Raw genomic sequence first — 18,210 nt, 5'->3', positions numbered from 1 at the left:
CTAACTAAAATTAATGAGAGAACCAAACAAACTGTCTTCTCTGTTCTCAAAGGGGATTGGCTGTTACATGTTTCGCATTGATGACTACGAGGTGGTAGATGCTACAGTGCATGGCAACGCTGCCCGCTTCATTAACCACTCCTGTGAGCCTAACTGCTACTCTCGGGTCATCACCACAGACGGCCAGAAGCACATCGTCATCTTTGCCTCTCGCCGCATCTACCGTGGAGAGGAGCTCACATATGACTACAAGTTCCCTATTGAGGATGCCAGCAACAAGCTGCCCTGCAACTGCGGTGCAAAGAAGTGTCGCAAGTTCCTCAACTGATGCCCAGATCTAAACAACTTGAAGATGACCTCTGAGCAACAGTGCCACAATGGCCTGTTTGCCATAGAACTGGTGTTAATGGCAGTTTTCTAGGTTGTGGCTACGGAGGATCTTGGCTTCTGCAGGCATTGACAGAGATGGCAGTTTTAGGTCTTATTGTAAATGTGGGAATGGCCATTTTGAGCACGAGACATTTGTAGAAATTCCAACATATTGTGCCTCCTTTTTGTCCGATTTACATTTGGCATTGAAAGTTTCACCTGCAGAGGTGAGAGACAAAATCACAGCATTGCAATATTAATTTCTATTTATATTTGGATGATAAAGTTGATCCTTTCATAAGTTTTTACATTGGCCCATCCTCCTTAGTTTGTTAGAAATATGTTATGATCTTCAAATGTGAACTTAGAAAGAAAAAGAAAAATCAAAGAACTTGGTTCCATTTTACACCAAAGTGCAATTTGTTGAAGGGATTTGTAACGGTAACTTTAATAGAAAAAAAATTGAGAACCTTTTAGCTTTTATTTTATTATGATTTGAGCTCAATGTCAGCCGTTGTTGATGCACATCTCCCTGTCTGAATGTGCCCTGATGCCTTCAGAGCTGTTATGACTGACTAAAAAGCTTGTAAGTGTAACCATTTAAACCTGTAAATAGGAGCTGCTGGTGTAAAGCAGCCTGATCAGAGCTGTATAGGTGGGAGCACTAGGGGGCGCAATGGCCACAGCAAAGAAGAGACAGGTGGAATAAAAGAGACAGGAGAGGAGAAAGATTCTGTTAAAAAGATAAGAGTTTATTTTTGACCATTGATGTAAAGGATGTTATCAGAGGTTGATACCATCTTTGAATTGAACTTTGGTCTGACAGCTTGGTTGCCACATAGACGTGTTGCTGATAGGATGAAGCCTCTGGCCTGAAAAAAGCGAGGCAGCTAGAGATTCTGGTGGACTGACAGCAGAGGGACCAGAAAAACCTACTGATGCGCTTGAGTAGAGATACTTTTAATTGATTTTTGGAGCTGTGTTCCAGACACAAGGTCCTATAGAAGTGCACAGACTTGCTACGAGTTTGCGCGTGCTGTTGTTAATATCCAACTTGTTTTTGGTAATTGTATAAGCTCAGATTTTTTAATCACGTTCCAAATAACAGCAGCAAGAGAACCAAACATCACACCCTTGAATTAAATTTTCACTTGACTTGATTTGTTCTTGGCCTGATGTGATAACCGTAACTATGGAGATATGTGTTTTTATTTGTTGTCTGTTAACTGTCTTTTTATTATGGACAGGGAATATCATGCTTTTAAAAAAAAATGTAAATAATGTATATTTTTCTACAAAAAAAAAGAAAAAACTTAAAAAGCACTCACTAGTGAATAGCACTTAATGATGGTATTTATATAAAAAAATCATATTTATTTTATTGCCATTTTTGTAGGGAATAGAGGTTTACAAACACTAATGCTTGGTCTCTATGTTTTGTACTCCACTGCCTTTTCAAAGCTGTTGTTGTAATTTTATTCTTTTTTTTTTTGTTTGTTTTGTTTTATTTTATTTTTTTAGCCAGAATGTTTTTCTTTATTTCCAAAGACTGACGCTGGTCTGTGGCTTGGTTCCCTTTTAGTTCAGTCCACCAGTAGCTCTTCATCTTCCCCAGGCCGTTTGGCCAGAGCTGTTTTTTTTTTTGTTTGTTTGTTTGTTTCCTTTGTTCCAGTTCTAGCTGGTAGTATGGCAGTCATGTGAACTATTATTATGCACTTGAGAGAGCTTAGATTGTTAATCCATGGCAGATATCTCCTCTCTCCAGCCTTATCGTCTCCACACCACATCACACAGAGAATCAAGTCTGCTTACAGTCTGCTACCAAATCCAAATGGTTCAGTAATCAGCCATGGGCCAACTGGCATTTAACTATTTATATTTGTAAAATTCAACCCGCCATTTTTAAGTCCCTCTACAGACTTGGTCTATGATAAAGAGGTGCCTTTATTTAACCTTTACAGACAGCACTCATCATATCTCCATTCGAATTTGCTAATTAAATGCATTTTCTTGGTGACCGCTCAGCACTCACCAGCATTTGGAAACTTTTTTTTTTTGTTTAGTCTCCTTGATGTTTGCCTTAGTTGTAACCAAGCATGCCTCTTAACTTACTTTCAAGCCTTCTTGTCCTGACCATTGCAGCCGACCGTTTAGGCCGGCTGCTTCCACCATTCTGTCCCTTTTTTAAAAAATTAATTTATTGTCACCTGCCATCCATGCTGAATTCGTTACGACCTTTGGCTGTTAGCAGTTAATCCCACACTGCCCCTTGTGTTTGTGAGCTGAAACTAAATTATGACCTACAAATGGTTTGCACTTGAGCTGTGACATAGGCACTGAATAGATATTAAAAAAGCAGCTCTTTGTCCAGACAGACATCACAACTCCAATGCTGAAACCACAAGCACAGATAGTCACTTCAAATGCTTTGAGTTTGTGTATCAGGCTCCTGACAGTGGTGTTTCAGGCTCAAGCAAAGTGCACTTGATTCTTTCTCTTCAACAAAGTGAAGGCAGGGACCACACCAGCAGCCCTCTCCTTCCTGATGGTGCCATGCACGCGGCCTTGACTGGCATGTCGGTGTCGCGGTCGCACTGCAGCACCAACATTGGGCACGCTGGGTTCTGCTGCTAAGGTCAACAATGAATGTATATTCTTCCTCCACATCACCAGACTTGTGATGATAATACTTTATCAGCTGTGTTTGTTTTGAGTTCTTGTGTAACCATCCTGATTGTTAAGGAAGTTGTAGATGAGACTTCAAACTGGGCAGCAGCAGTTTCATTTCAGCACTGGGAATAATACTGAAGTGAGAACAGAAGCAGTATTTCTGTCTGTAGGACCGCAGGTTCTTCCTGGTTTAGCTCAAACAGTTCACGCCAGCATCAGTGAGCACATGTCCACCGATGCTAAGGGCTCTGTTTACGACTCACTTCACAAGCTCCACTTCTGCATTTTCAGGGTCAGTTTTCAGTGAACAATAAGTCAGTTTTACCGTTTTAAACAGCATTTAAACAGTAAGGAAATGACTTCTGTTGTTTCTTTGGACATTTTACCATGCCACACCAGTGGCTCTTCTCCGTCTTCATCTGTAATTATAGTATAAATACTTAAAAATATTATACGGAAACATGCATAGTAATTTCTTGTACTTTAGTATCTATACAATATATGGAATGGAACAGACAAACTTAGTTACAGTAGCAAAACAGCGGATTTGTAATGGTAATAGCAATGTTTCAATGTACTCTATAATGGTTTTGTGTTACAGTACTATCAGATAAAACTAACGTGCATCATTCTTTATGTATATTGATATCCAGTACCAGTTTTGCTGTGCCTGTGTGTGTTCCTTCACCAGTGAGGAGCGCTGCAGTTTTCCTTTTCTTTCTGGAACGGAACAGTTTTTATGTGATGAGAAATGTAACTGTATTACTTGTGGTTGTGAACTTCTCAAGGTCATCCATTTGGGTTTATGTTTTGTTTTTGTTTTTTTCCCGTTTTTTTGTATTTTTCTGGTTGTTGTAGTGAATGTTTTTTATGTTAACAGGGACTTTATAGACAGTAAAAATAAGAGATTGGTTTGTGGAGACAGGCCAGGATACAAGAATACCTGGATTTGAAAGATATCACCAAAATGGCTCCTTCTTTTTTTTTTTCTTTTTTCTTTTATTTTCTTTTATTTGGGAAAGCTCTTATGTCTCCCTGAACACCCCTCTCTTCTCTGAAGCTTTGGTTGTACTTATCATGTACTGTTTTTTATAGAAAGTCATAATGCTGATGTTGAAAACATTTAATTTATTTATTTTGTGCAGCATCCACCCTGAATTGTTCTTACACAAGTCAAGGTTTTGCAGATGTTGGACAAGTACTTAACCTGTATTTGTAATTTTCCAATTGTTTGTTGTGTATAGACGTTGTCTGGCTATGACGGGATGGGGTGTCAGAGGGAGCTGGCAGTAGGATGTGCAGAATGAGGGATCATGAACAGGCTTGCTTTCTTTTGCCTTGAAAATACTATTGTCTTATATCAATATCTCTCCTCCTGCTCTGTGTAATAACGGTATTCACAACAGTCATACTTTCTCCCATTCAACAGTGTTCTTTCAGTACACATCAATGAAATGAAGGAAAACCACCACCGTGAAAAAAAACCACAGACTTCTTGGGTGAATGTATAATTAGGAAATAAAGTTGTACATACGTGTAAAAAGAAAAGTTTCTAATCATGTTTATTTTCTATGCACTTTTTTATTTAAGTGATAGTTTAAATAATAAACATGTCTCCTTTACTCTTTTCTGTCTCATTTCTTTCACTGAAAAGCATTTGATTTCTTTGTTTGTTCAATTTGAACACTCAGGCTATAAAAAAGCACCACCCAGTGGAGGTGAATTCAGTCTTCGTCTACATTACAAAATGATTCCTCAGAGCAGCAACAGTTTATGGATTCTTGCAGGAAATGGCCATAGCAGGCCCAAAATGTGCTGATTCTGGTACTGCTAATTAAATGCATGTCTAAACTTCAGTTACAGCTTTCTGCCTCCACAGGAACCTGCTGACAGCTCTCTTCACGAGTGAAATTCAAAGGAGTTTCAGCATGTGTTGAAAAGAGCTGCTGGCCCACCACTTTCCCCATAAAAGCTGCTTTTTACTGTTCAAACTGTAAGTAGACCCATGTGTTCATTCAGAGCAGCTTTGCACCTTTTCTCTTTTTCACGTCACAGCATAATGCTTCGTTTATAAACTAGAGGAGAGTGCAAGATTTCATAAGCAGTTATGTAAAATTAATGACCAGAATAAATGACTGTAACCAAATTATTTACAGCATAGTGTTTAAGCGTTTGAATCTGTTCAGTGTAGCAAATTAATAAGTCAATGAAATAATATATAACGTATAAACTACTGCGGAGAATGTCAGTGCTGCAGAGGTTTTTATAAATTATTATGAAGATCAGATTCTAGTTCCTGACTTCAGTCACTAATAAGACATTATTGCGGGATTTAATGCTGGCAGGAACACATTCTTCATATATTAAAAATTTAATGAACAAATTAGAATTAAACAAAGAAGTAGCCCAGAATGAAACTTCTGCTCTCCATTGCTCAGTGTAGACTCCACAGTCTCCTGTTTTTGGCAAAGTTCTGGGGCTTTTTGGACGAGAGCTGCATGATAACACTGAAAAAGTGTTTTTATTGGCCTGGGTGCTGCAACTTAATAACCAGCTCAACTTCTATTCCTTTGCCAACAAGTTATCAAGACATTCTTTATTTATCAACTTTTTGCTAAGGGGATTACTGCCATGCTTGTCTTAACTTTGTTATCTGAATTTAGCAAATGACTTCATCTTCAACTCTGTGAAAATCACAGAGCAGAGAGGAAAATGTGTGGTCTTTTTCTCACTGCCTTCCTTTTCTGCAAAGGGTTTGTCTTTGTGTTTTGTACCATTCTCAGCTGCATGTGTTCTAGTAACATTTGCCTGATCTGACCACAGCCCTCTCAGCTCCTCTGTGGTCATGTCCTGAAGTATTTCCCCATCACAATTATGCAATCTTCCAAACATCCCATTATTTATCACCCTCCTCTTTGGCTGTTCTTATCCCCGCCCTTTTCCCTCCCTTCACTCTGACTTTGTCATAAATTAAGCCTTAGTTACATTTTTTTTTTGTTTTGGCTGGATTGACATCACATATTTTCCTCTGTCTCCTCCACCCATGGCTCCTCCTCTCCCAGACCCTTTCTAATTGGATTTCATTACCGTTTCCTTTCACTTTTTTTTTTTTCTTTTTCCCCGAGCCAGACTCTCTGGTCCAACAGAAAAGCTCTACTGTGGTTTCTTTTCAACACACAATCATCATCATCAGCAACAGCAGCTCCCAAAGACTTCACTGCACCCTGGTAAGTTTTTTTATTCTTGAACTAAAGTTAATGAATTAAAGCATGAAAACTCAAGAGCTCACATTTCAGAGCAGAGATTTCTCTTGAGAATAGAGGTACTGGCATCTGTTTCTAATTCATACCATTTAGTTGAAACTAAAATGCATCACTGTGTATTGAGCAGACATTACTACTCAGTTATGGTCGAAGTATATAAGCTTGTCATTTGTCATCTCATTTCCTTCAAAACTAATTTGAAAGTGACACAAAATGTGCTCAGTTACAGAACTTTCTATAACTAGATTAGGTTTTATCCAGCAAACAGTGTTGAATAAAAACAGCTTTGATGTTACGGGACAATAAATGTGGACATTACATTTCAGTTGACCTGTTTGCTTTCTGACTTAGAGAGAAATCAATTTGTTCACGTCGACCACCAGGAAGAGTAACAAAAAGTGTGACCCTGTGAACACAAAAAGCTCAGCCTCCAACAGAGAAGCAGCCTGGAAAGATGTCTGCATGTTTGAGCTCTTTGCAATCAGCTGTTAAATCTTTTGGAGTATTTCAGACTTTCTTTGTTGTTGTGTGGATTATTTTTATTTTGCTACAGTTTTGTTTATTTGTAGTTGTATTAAATCTTTCTGTTGTTGCTTTGTATTAGTTTCTGGTGTCTAGTTAAGATTCCTCTTGTGTATGTTTTGAGTTTCTTTGTGTGCATTTTTCTATTTTTATTATTATTTCTCTCCCCCTCTATTTTGGTTGCTTTGTGGTAGTTTGACTAACTAATACAAGGCCTCAAGAGACACAACAAACAGTTTGTGGACAGTTTATTGAGGCTTAAGCCAGATACCCCTTGACTACTTGGGTTGATGCCAGTTTGCATGTTCTGTAATATCCCCCCACCCAGGAGGAAAAATTCAATCCAGATCACTGGATCAGGGTTTTCACCAGATCTCCAGTTCATTGTATTGAATGGAACCTTTTCCAGAATATGACTGAAAACATTTCCTGTTTAACTGATGTCAAACATTTATATTTTAATAGTAAAATGTTCTCTCTAAAGTGAGAAAAAGAGGTCAGCACTTTTAGAGAAAAACTTTATGTTGATGGTGTTCATGGTCAGTAAAACTGTGGATTTCTCTTTTGTGCTCTTTTTGAAAACATTCATGTCTCTAATCATCTGAGGGCTGCTGAGGAGTGGAGGCAGACAGCTGCTCAGACTCTCCGATATTTGTTCTCATGTCTGCTCTCTACTTCTGCCAGGAATGCTGACATGCAATGCTTTGTCACACCCATTTTTTCTCACTGTTTCTGTCTTCTCTCTCTGGTTTACTCCCCCTCTCTCTGTCTGCAGCTGCTGTGGTTGTAAGCAGGAGACCTTATAACAAAATAAAACTTTTTCTCATTGTTGCACATACTGCAGGTTTTCATTACCAAACCAGCTGTTGGGCAGCTGTAAGTCTTCCTCCTGCTCTCCTCATCAGTTTGGTTTATAGTCCTGCGACGCCTGTCATGCTCTCCAATTGACAGTCTGACAGGGTGAAAGTAAAACAGAGCCTGTATCTTGTCTCTCTTCAGAATTGTGCATGCATTACATTCCCACAATAAAAGATACCGCTACTGACTGAGTTTATTTATGTCCATACAGACAGGAAGAAGAGGTAGATTGATGGACAAAGTCTGAATTTGAGGTGTCACTGTGAGCTGTTTCTAATTTGTCTGACTGGTATTCAGCTTCTTATTTAGCTTTCATTGATAAATCATGTTTAACTACCAAGTGTATAAACAGTTCTCTCATTTTTATCAAGTGTGTAACTGGAAAAACTGCCTCACTTCTATTGAGCTGCAAATCATGTTCAAAGTAATATATTCTGGTTATTGTATAAATTACGTGATTGAAATATTTTAGATTTCTCTTGTATAAAGTATCTTCTGCTCTAAAAGGATCCGGTGTGTTTTTAATTCAAGTTTTAAAGTTTTAAATAAAGACAGACTGTGTCCATATTGGTAGAATAATATAGTCTCTTCATTTTCTTTCTACCCATTCAAACCATGTGAGAACAGGTATGATTTCTGAATAAATATATCTTAAAATATCTTCAGATATATTTATCCAAGATCTTAAAGTATATAAAGGCCCATTCCAAGAGTTGAACCAATAATATTAAACTATAACTTGTTATTTAATGCAGAAAATTATGCATTGTTTTACACAAATATGCCTGGTTTGAATCTCAGCTGGGGCTTTTTTGTGTAATGATTGCTCTTGCGTATGATATGTCTCATTTGTTTTTGTGTTCAGGGTGCACCCCACTTCTCACCCAGTGGCAGCTAAGTTAGAAAAGGGATGAATCTCTGTGTTGGGCAAATGTGAGACTTTGTTTTCTGTTTCTTGTGTGACCATCTTGAGACCTGAAATTAAATATTGATCTTATCAGCCAGGAAGTATTTTAGCTAAACTCATCATGTGTGCATGATGTTTTATTTGCATGTGTGGCTACAGTCGTTTTCTTGTTATAGGTCCCACTTTCTGATGAGATTACATTCACAGACATGCTATTAGAATTTGGTGGAATAACTCAGAACTGGTCTATTCTTCAATAATATTTCTTTAATGACAACAAACTGTCCAGATGCAGTGAAACAAAGTCAGACCATGATAATACCAACACCATGTTTCAAAGATGTGATGAGTTTTAAATCCCTGGTTGCAGTTTTTCTTTTACATTTCATTTGTTCCAGTGATCTTCAGAAAACTGCTGAATGCTTCCATTTTTTTCTTTTTAAATAGGTCAAAGCAAAGATGAGCAAATGTAAAATAGTTTTTATTTAAATCGGACTCATGAATGCTTAAATTAGCTCACATGAGAGGCGCCTGTAGTTGCACAGAAGTTAAACTGGGCTTATTTTTGAGTTCTTGCCCGTTACAGACTTCATTCAGGGACGGATCTTTGCTAGTCAGCCACTATTCAGTGGGTTAACAATCATCTTAAATTTCCATAACCCTAAAAGCCCAACCCAAGAAACAAAATTTTAAAAAATAATTAACATTTTTGTATATTTGCTGTTTATTACTGCGATATTTCAAAATTGTTGTAGTGCAAAATATATCCACCAGGGGACAGAAGACAAGTGTCAGATTGTGTATGACATGGCTAGGGAAAGTTTTTACCATAAAGTGTTGCAAAAGGTCTCATAAACTGTATGTTTCAAATATGATACATATGGCATTGAAGGGTTCATTTATAAAGCTTTTTCATTGAGTTGAGAAGATTTGACAATGTTTTAGGTTAACTATGCAGAAAACTACAGGGTTCACAAACTTTCTAACGCCACTGTAACATACTTTTCTTTGGTACTGTGGTACAGATTAAATGCAGCAATAAACAGGCAAATATATGTATATATATATATAGAGAGGGAGAGAGAGATGCAGATTAGTTTTCACAGGCCATGACCACAGAAAAATTCAGTCATAAGTAAATAGGAAATTTCAGTCTGTCTGGCAACTAAATATTATCCTGTAAGATTATATTTAATTGTCTCGGGTGTGGCTTTGTTCGGTCAGATCAATTTTCCTATTGTCTCCACTCCAGACTAAACTTTCTTGTTGCACCCCAGAGAGATATTTCGGAGATGTAATGCTTTTCTTTAATACTGTGAAATGTTTTATCTTTCTTTCTCAGCCTTGACACTGCAATGACCTCACTCAGGCTGTTACTCTTGTTGTACTCCCTCTTCATCCTACAAGTCCATTTTTCCAATCAGTTGGATGACAACAAGATCCCAGCCAGTCTGTGTACTGGTCATCCTGGTATCCCTGGCTCACCTGGTGTTCATGGCAGCCCTGGTCAGCCAGGAAGAGATGGAAGGGACGGGAGGGATGCTGCTCCAGGGGAGAAAGGGGAGAAGGGGGACAGAGGAGACCCAGGTAGTCAGTTTTTAATATAGTGGGTGGGGGATTCAATAACTTTAAGAACCAGATGCTCATGTTTTTGCTCCTGATCCTCTCTAGGTGAGACAGGAGTGCGAGGCCTGACTGGAGACAAAGGTGACCCTGGAGAAAGGGGGGAGAGGGGGCAGCCAGGAGAGTGTGCAGTAGCTCCCAAATCAGCCTTCAGTGCCAAGTTGTCACAGACCCTCTCTTTATCCCTCACGGTGGGCGACACTGTTCATTTTGACACCATCATGCTCAATGAACAGGGGGACTACAACACAGAGACGGGACGCTTCACCTGCAGAGTCCCTGGAGTCTATTACTTTGCTGTCCACGCCACAGTTTACCGCGCCAGCCTGCAGTTTGACCTGATGAAGAATGGACACACGGTGGCATCTTATTTTCAGTTTTACGGTAACTGGCCCAAACCGGTGTCACTGTCCGGTGGCTCTCTGCTCCACCTCATTCCTGGGGACCAGGTGTGGGTCCAGATTGCTCTCGCTGAGTACAATGGATTTTACTCCAGCACCAAGACAGACAGCACCTTTACTGGCTTCCTGGTGTACTCAGACTGGAAGAACTCAGCTGTGTTTGCATGATGGGTTCATGAGCATCTCAAACTCTTTTATTATCATGGGTATTTGTCTATGTTTTGATTCAGACACTCTGGTTAAAGATAGGTGAATCAGTAGTGAATTGATAGAGCTGTATTTATGTAACCATTCAAGAACATACTAAAACTACTACTTGAACAGCACAAAGCATGGCAAGATGTAAGATGCATACACTGAACAGTACCTGTTCTTCACTTTCAGCCTTTAAACTGCTGTCTCACTTCATTATTGTAACAGATGTTGCGAAATTGGCGTTCATCCAGCTCCAGGCCACAAACTCAGATAGCTTTCATGCCATTATTGGACTTTGTTTTTCATCAGTGTATATAGCTAACATGAATCATGAAAATAAATCTGTAGACTTTGTAAAAGACTCATGACTGTCATATGTTTGGCCAAAAGTAGACAAATAAGGATAAATATGGGTGATTACTATAAATATTGAGTTAGCAAAGAAGAGTGTAGCATCCTGTTTGGTCAGTCTTCAACACCTTCTTTGGACAAGCATGGCACCTTTCCAGCAGTTCTTGTTTGGAGGATTTTTTGCCCGTTTTTCAAAAGTCTTCTGCTGCTTGTTTTCAGCCATCATCAATGAGACCTGTCTACATGTTTACATGGTGTTTAAATCAGGTTGGTCAGGTTGTAAATATTTAAACATGAGATAATTATTGTTTAATCCATTTACCCCTCTCCTGGTGAAATTAATACATCAACAACACATCTTAACTTTGCAAAACCTCAACAGAGATTCTGATTTCTTTTTCTAGCAATCTTATGTCCAGTTCTCCGAGGAAGATTTCTTCATTTTCACACATAAACTTGACTTCAGTCTTTACCGTTAACCGCTGTTTCTTTATCACATTATGAACTAAGAGGTGACTACTTTGCTAACTTCTTATACATTTTAATGTCCATAAGAAAGGAGGATATAGGTCAGAGTGTTCATAGTCAGTAAGCGTAAAATGTTTAAATTTGCTTCAACTTGTTTCTCCTAATGATGACATGAGCAAGCAAAGATGTAACAAACAAATAAAAATGAGGTCTTGGTAAAAGTTATTGGAGATCTCAAATTAGTTAGCGGTACCCAGACATTTCCATGGGGTGCCCTTCTTTTTTATGACTCTAAAACAAGACAAATGAAAAATTGAATGTTGTTTAAAGAGTAGATAAAAGAAAAATTTGAACAAATTTGAGCCTCTTTAAAAAAATACTATTGAGTATTTGAAGCAATGATCATGCCCCTCCAACAGTTCTAACAAAGCTCCCCTCCATGAGATGACTACCAAAGGTATTCAGGTAAATCTGATAAGTTTAGAAAAGACCTTTCCTTTGTTCCCTCTCGTTTGAGCTTCACACAAGTCAGAAATATAGTTAACATCACTTAGACAGCTTTATTCTAAGGTAATCTTCAACTTATACAAAGCTGAAATATTACATAAAATCTCTTAATATAAAAAGTACTATGAAAGCTGGATCAATAATACTGCTGTATGTCCCTCTTGTGGTGAGGTGATGTAAAAGCATAAAGATGGCTTTAATGGAAATGATGTATAAGTGCCTGAAAGTGGAGAACTTCACTTGGTTATGATCCATCTCCAACTGATGATTGACAAACTTTCATGTGGTATTTTTTTTTCTTTTTTCTACAAATCCAACATGCTTCTCTGGTTCTTATTTCCAAAAGCAGAGAACTACCAAAGCAAATACCAAAACGGAAAAGTCTGGAAAATATTAATTTTCCACTGGATTTCCCCTGTTTACCTCTGCCTAATGATTTCACCAAATGCTGTGACAGAATCATAAGCTAGATTTAAAAGCTGCGAGCTGGTTGATGAAAGTCATCATCTCTGTCTTCCTGTCAGTAATCACATAATTATTCTCCTCCTTTTCCTGAGACAAGTCTCCCCTTCCACACTTTGACTTCATCATTGCGGTTAATTGATTTTATTTAGGAGAGTTAATTCTAACTATAGCTGAACCCATGATATGGTTCTTTGCCATGACCTACACCACCTCCAACACGACTTAAATGTTACTCTCTTATTTGTCCCTGATACCCACCCATGATTAAGTTCCAAATATATCTTCATAACAATTCCTTCTAGGGTGGAATAATCTCGAAGAGTTCATCAATCTTCAACTTGGCATCAATAAATTATTTCCATTTGCTTACAAGCTGCAAATTGCTCTGTAAATGTTTGAGTCCAGGCAGACATATCGTTCCCTGAAATCCAGAGCGGGCAGCCGGCTGGCTGTTTGGCTGAAGGAGTGTAAAGTGAGACTTTGTCATCTGGACTGAAGAGCGAGTGAAAGGATTGGAAGTTATTAGAAATGAGAGTGTGTACAAACACACCAAACTAATTAGCACTGTGGCTACAGATTAAGGGATGCTTGAATTATATTTCATGTGGTCAAACAACAAAGGTGTGTCTATAAAGAGCTGTAATGCTAACATTTCTAAATGTAATTGTTTTGCAAGTCTTAAATATATTATTCTGTCCATGTATAAAACTACAGTAAAATCTTAAGGTTGTTGGAACAAGATAAGAGGTGAGAGAGATAATTAGATATTAATACAAAACTTTACATTATTGACCAACAGTTTGTTGCTTTAAACAAAAACTGACATTTTTGTTTTGATTCAGAAACAGGAGTGAAACTTGGGAAGCTTTTTTCCACATATTATTTAGCTGTGAGTGGAGACTTTGGACAAACTGTGAGGTTTGTTTCCAGCTGTAAAGTGCAACTTGACTTGATGGAGATACTCAACGGTAAGGTGTCATTTTAATTTGGTTTCTTTAGCTAATTAAATATGATTATCCAATTGTTCATGGATTTAATTATGGGCCCTGCAGCAGCAATTAGGATTGTGTTTGCTAGTTTTTATATTAGACATGTTAATACAGAATACTTGTGAACATTCATTGGGCATTAGTCATTATAAAATTTACTGTACTAGTGTTATAAGTGTAGGAATGACCTCCTACTGTTCTTTGTTGCAGAGCTGAAGAACCCCCTAAACAGACTTGTAAAAGGTGTTAAGTATAATGAATAATCACACAATTCCAGATTGCCATTGACATTTTCATCTTTGGTAAAATTCAAGCGCTAATAGCTGTCATGTTTTCTTATTTCAGGAAATGATACTGTGTGATAGTTTTCTAAATGAAGGAAACTCTAAATGTGAAACCAATGAAGCTACATGTCTGTATATTTTTGATTAAAAGATTACTAATTGAATAACTGTTATTTCGACTAAGTAAAGAATGTAGATGCTGAGATTGCTGTAACACCTCACACACAAAGCATGCACAAACTGTGTGTAAGAACGGTTGATTAAGGGCCACTGGGTCAAGGGAGTGCTGTTTGTTTTCTGCAGCAGCAGTGGCCCCTCCAGGTTAATATTTTTGTTTATGTCCAGCAGGAGGCGCTGTTGTATCACTGCTTTGCAGCTCAACTACAGCCTGCAACAAAGGTGACTCATCACTTCAAACTATGAGGAAAGGACTGAACAGTCATGTCAAAAAGAGATTCAAATGTTCTTTGATCATATTTTGCCTATAGCAGAATTAATTTTTCATAAGTTAAACAGTGAAACAAGGTGATTTTCTAAAAACTGTCCAAAGCACAGCTTTTAAAACACGAACGAAATTATTATTATTATTATTATTGTTGTTGTTGTTGTTGTTGTTGTTGTTTTGTATATGACAAATCAGTTGAAGTCCGAAATGTCAAATGTTTGTCCGTATATTGGATATTCTTCACTAAATAAAACACCTACGAGTAGACAGATCAATAAAGGGACTTCTCTGATCCTCTCTACTCATTATAATTGTATGAAACCTGGGCAACACTAGGGGCTGTCAGACATCTCCTCTCTTTCCTTTTGTGGGAAAATCTTTAAATGTAATTTACTTTGGAAAATGTACTCATAAAAGAAAGATGAGTCTTTTTTTTGTAAATTATTCAACTGAATTTCCCAGTAGCTTTTGTCATTGAAAGAACCCAAAGGGGAAAAGAATCTGTTAGAAACTTACATACAGTAATACAGTATCATGGAAATGAATATCACAGCAATTTTGGGCTTCCAAATGTTTATTTTTAACTATATTTTTTTCTGGAGCATAATAATTGTTTCATGTGCATCTTTAAAATACAATAACTTGAACCAATTTACTTTGGAAGTTTAAATTTATGCACCAAGCCCCTGATGCATCCTGTTAGTCATCATGACTGACTGCAGCCTGTAACCTCTCAGCCCCAACTTTATCAGGCAGCACTCATGGGACTGATCAACACACAGAACAATGGGAATTCCAGCTTAGTGTAGCTAACCCTAACCCCAAGATAGAGCATCACAGATATACAGGAGTGTCTACTGGAACCATTCCTCAAACATTCCCCAGTTTAAAAACTATATATGTTATAGGAGATGCAGACCAAATTGTCACCCTCTACTGAGAGGAAATTAGTTCAGAGTGATTATGAACAATTAAGGTAAAGATTTACTATGCACTATAATCTCCTGGAATATCAGTACTTGTGCTTTAAACAAACAAAATCGCTTCATATGTCAGGTTGTTGAACAGTCAGAGTGTTTTCATTATGCTCAAGTCCAAAAATGTCCCATATGAACACAGCAGTCAAAGGATTCTTTTGTTAGACTGAGATGATGTCCATTTAAAAAGTGCATGAAACAGAAAACTCACACATAGACTGAAACTTTGATCAAGCTCTACAGTTTCAGTTTTTATCCTGTATTCACAGAATCATTGCAAAATCGCTCCTGAAGAGTCCTCTGACCTTTCTGAGCTTTCACCCTGTTTCCTACAAGAGCTTTAATGTGCTGCCCATACATCACACATTGCATTTATTTACTATCAGGATTATTTGGATTACCTACCATTAGCCGCTTAATTTCTGTAGAGTGGTGAGTACAGGATATTGCTAATTACCTCCCTGTTTTATCCTTGTCTCTCTACATTACAGTCAAGTTGTTTGTTTCAAGTTTAACATTTTAACTTGTTTTCTCACTCGTTTAAACAGCAAACTTAAAGCTCCCGATGTGGAGAGTCAGGAAACGGAGACAGCGCTCATGAACAGAAAAGTGGAGCTGAGCCCAATAATTGCACTGAGGTTTTCCCACACTGCTCCCAGCCTGGATGACGGGGGTCAAAGGGAAGAGGTCAGATCCCTGAAGTATAAAGAGTTTTTACTCCTTCCTGCTCTTCTCCTGACTTTAAGCTTCCTCTTTTCAGTTAACACAATCTTTATTTGCAGTGAACATGTAAACATTGCTGATGCTGAACTCACAGGTCAGAAGCCCCTGGGTTGTTTTTGGTGTCTCAGTGTCTGCTTTGGTGTTGTCATGGAGAAACTTTGAAGTTAATTTCACCTCTGATGATGAGACGTAGGTGACTTTAGCAAATGTTGAACGATCAATCAGCTGTAAACGATGGTAATTTCAATATAATGTAATTACATTTATTTAGTTCTAACTGAAATCTTTTTGACGTCAAAGAATGCATTCCTTTATTTAACCAGATGTTTTGCATGAAGCTTAGGATATTTTTAGAGTGGGAATTGGGATGATGTTGTAAACCACAAGGCTCTGATGAATTGTCATGTTTGTAGAAGGGGTCCCAGCGGAACATGAAGCCCCCCCGTACGAGTCTGACAGCCTTTTTGTGGCCCTCATACACAAACTCTTAGACAAAAGCTGAGCTATCTTTGCTCAATGGTTGCATTATCTTTGGTGCTGGATATGCTCACTAGTTAAAGGGTTCTATAACTGTGCATCCACAGCCTCTATGGACATATGCTTCTGACTGCATTCCACTCCTGGAAGTCCAAAATATCCCTGCTGTGCAGGGTGTGTGGTGGCAAATGCACACGGGAGTCACAACAACCACTGTACTGATATTTCTTCTTTTCAGCTCTACCAATCAGCCATGACAGTGTGCTAGGGAACCTTAGTAAAAATTACCAGAACCAGGAGGGTTAATTAATCTATTGTTTATTTTGTTTTTCCTTTGGCTAAAATATCATCCTTTGTAAATGTTCTTCTCGTTGCTTCGGTCTGTTTTGCACTCACAGTGTGAGCACATGAAGAAACAGAAGACATTTACAACATTTGTGATTTTTATATACTTTTTTTTTTCTTGATCTCTTACTTACAGCTTCACATAATCAGGTGTAAAATAAGTACTCTACGTTTAAGACTCTTATTCATGGATGTCCAACTCTGGTCTTCGAGGCTGTAACCTACAGGTTTTTGATGTCTCCCTGATCCAACACACTTGATTCAAATGAAATGGCTCTCAACAGCTTGCTGTCAGGTTCTGCCCAAGCATGTTCTGCAGCAGCGGCCCATGAGGACCAACTTTGGATATCCCTGCTGAGTCTTGACTGTTATAACAACAAAAATGCTGTCAGACCCATGACAAAGTTAAATGCCGTCTCTTTCCTCCAAATATCTACCAAGTGGAGTTAGTGGAGTTTGTGGTCATAGTTTGTACATATTTCTGAATTTCTATAGACCAGACAACTGATTACAAAACAAAATAGTGTGCAGGGAATCAAAAGTTGCAACCGAAATCCTTTCCTGTGTGTAGCTGTAAAAACATTTGGACTCATAAAAAAGATCCAAAACAGTTTATTCTGTGATTCTTTTTAATTGCCAGTTCAATGGCAGCCACCACGTTATCAAAAACAAACAAAAATAGTTACATTCATATTTTCAAATCACATTGTCCCACACTGTTCACACACGCAGCAGGTGGGAACAGATGACACTCGTGAGCATTTCTCTGTCCACTGCAATCTTTAGTAAGGAATGCCATTGGTGTTTAAGAAATACCTGAGAGGAGCAGTCTGTACAGACCACAGTCTCTAGAAATTATTTACATCCTCAGTAAAAAAAACAAAAAAACAAACAAAAAAACTGACATCTCAAAACCACTTTCAACATTTTCTGTATGATCTGGCTGGGAAAAGGGTGAACTCAGTTTCTGACATCTCACAACTCCAGTCACAATCATTGGTTTTTTTTTTCCAATTACAAAAAGAATAATTATGGAAAAAAAAGCTATTAAAAAAACAAATCAATATATCAGATGGCACTTTTATTCTAAAAGTTTGATCCTGCACCACAACCAAAAATACTACAATATTTGGTGTCAAAATGTCCTGTAAACTTTAAACAGATCAATACAAACACACCCCCCGCCCCAAAATAAAAAACAAAGAAAAGAAAAATGAAGCAACAAAAGCAAATTAAATTCTAACATTATTAGTTTATGGTGCTTTTATAACACAAGAATTTGTTCCATTACAATGACAAAAGAAAGAGAAAACCATTTATAGATTATTTGTTGGCGGTGACTGTAAAGCACCTTAAGTGGAAGACTGGACA

General features: G+C 37.9%; 2 protein-coding genes across 6 annotated transcripts in view; both read left to right on the top strand.

Moving 5' to 3' along the window:
• kmt2a (lysine (K)-specific methyltransferase 2A) overlaps positions 1-4,661 on the top strand; it is a 34,992-nt gene extending 30,331 nt beyond the window's left edge. For all 4 annotated transcript variants that reach the window (XM_041994255.1, XM_041994256.1, XM_041994257.1 and 1 more), the window contains one exon: positions 53-4,661. In XM_041994255.1, coding sequence (XP_041850189.1) covers positions 53-328 — 276 coding nt within the window. In that variant the 3' untranslated portion in view covers positions 329-4,661. The remainder of the gene's footprint in view (positions 1-52) is intronic.
• A 1,366-nt stretch (positions 4,662-6,027) lies between these two features.
• c1qtnf5 (C1q and TNF related 5) lies at positions 6,028-11,162 on the top strand. 2 transcript variants are annotated; one of them, XM_041993787.1, is made up of 3 exons: positions 6,028-6,253; positions 9,931-10,176; positions 10,261-11,162. In XM_041993787.1, the coding sequence occupies exons 2-3, from the start codon at positions 9,945-9,947 to the stop codon at positions 10,779-10,781; spliced, it is 753 nt and encodes a 250-aa protein (XP_041849721.1). In that variant the 5' UTR covers positions 6,028-6,253; positions 9,931-9,944; the 3' UTR covers positions 10,782-11,162. The 2 variants fall into 2 exon arrangements, with proteins under 2 accessions (XP_041849721.1, XP_041849720.1); XM_041993786.1 differs by having other exon boundaries at positions 6,030-6,266; positions 9,932-10,176.
• The last annotated feature ends 7,048 nt before the right edge of the window (positions 11,163-18,210 follow it).

This window comes from Melanotaenia boesemani, chromosome 9 (assembly GCF_017639745.1).
Source record: "Melanotaenia boesemani isolate fMelBoe1 chromosome 9, fMelBoe1.pri, whole genome shotgun sequence".
NCBI classification, from domain to species: Eukaryota; Metazoa; Chordata; class Actinopteri; order Atheriniformes; family Melanotaeniidae; genus Melanotaenia; species Melanotaenia boesemani.
The sequence above is the reverse complement of the archived record's forward strand: the minus strand, read 5'-3'. Positions and strand labels throughout refer to the sequence as shown.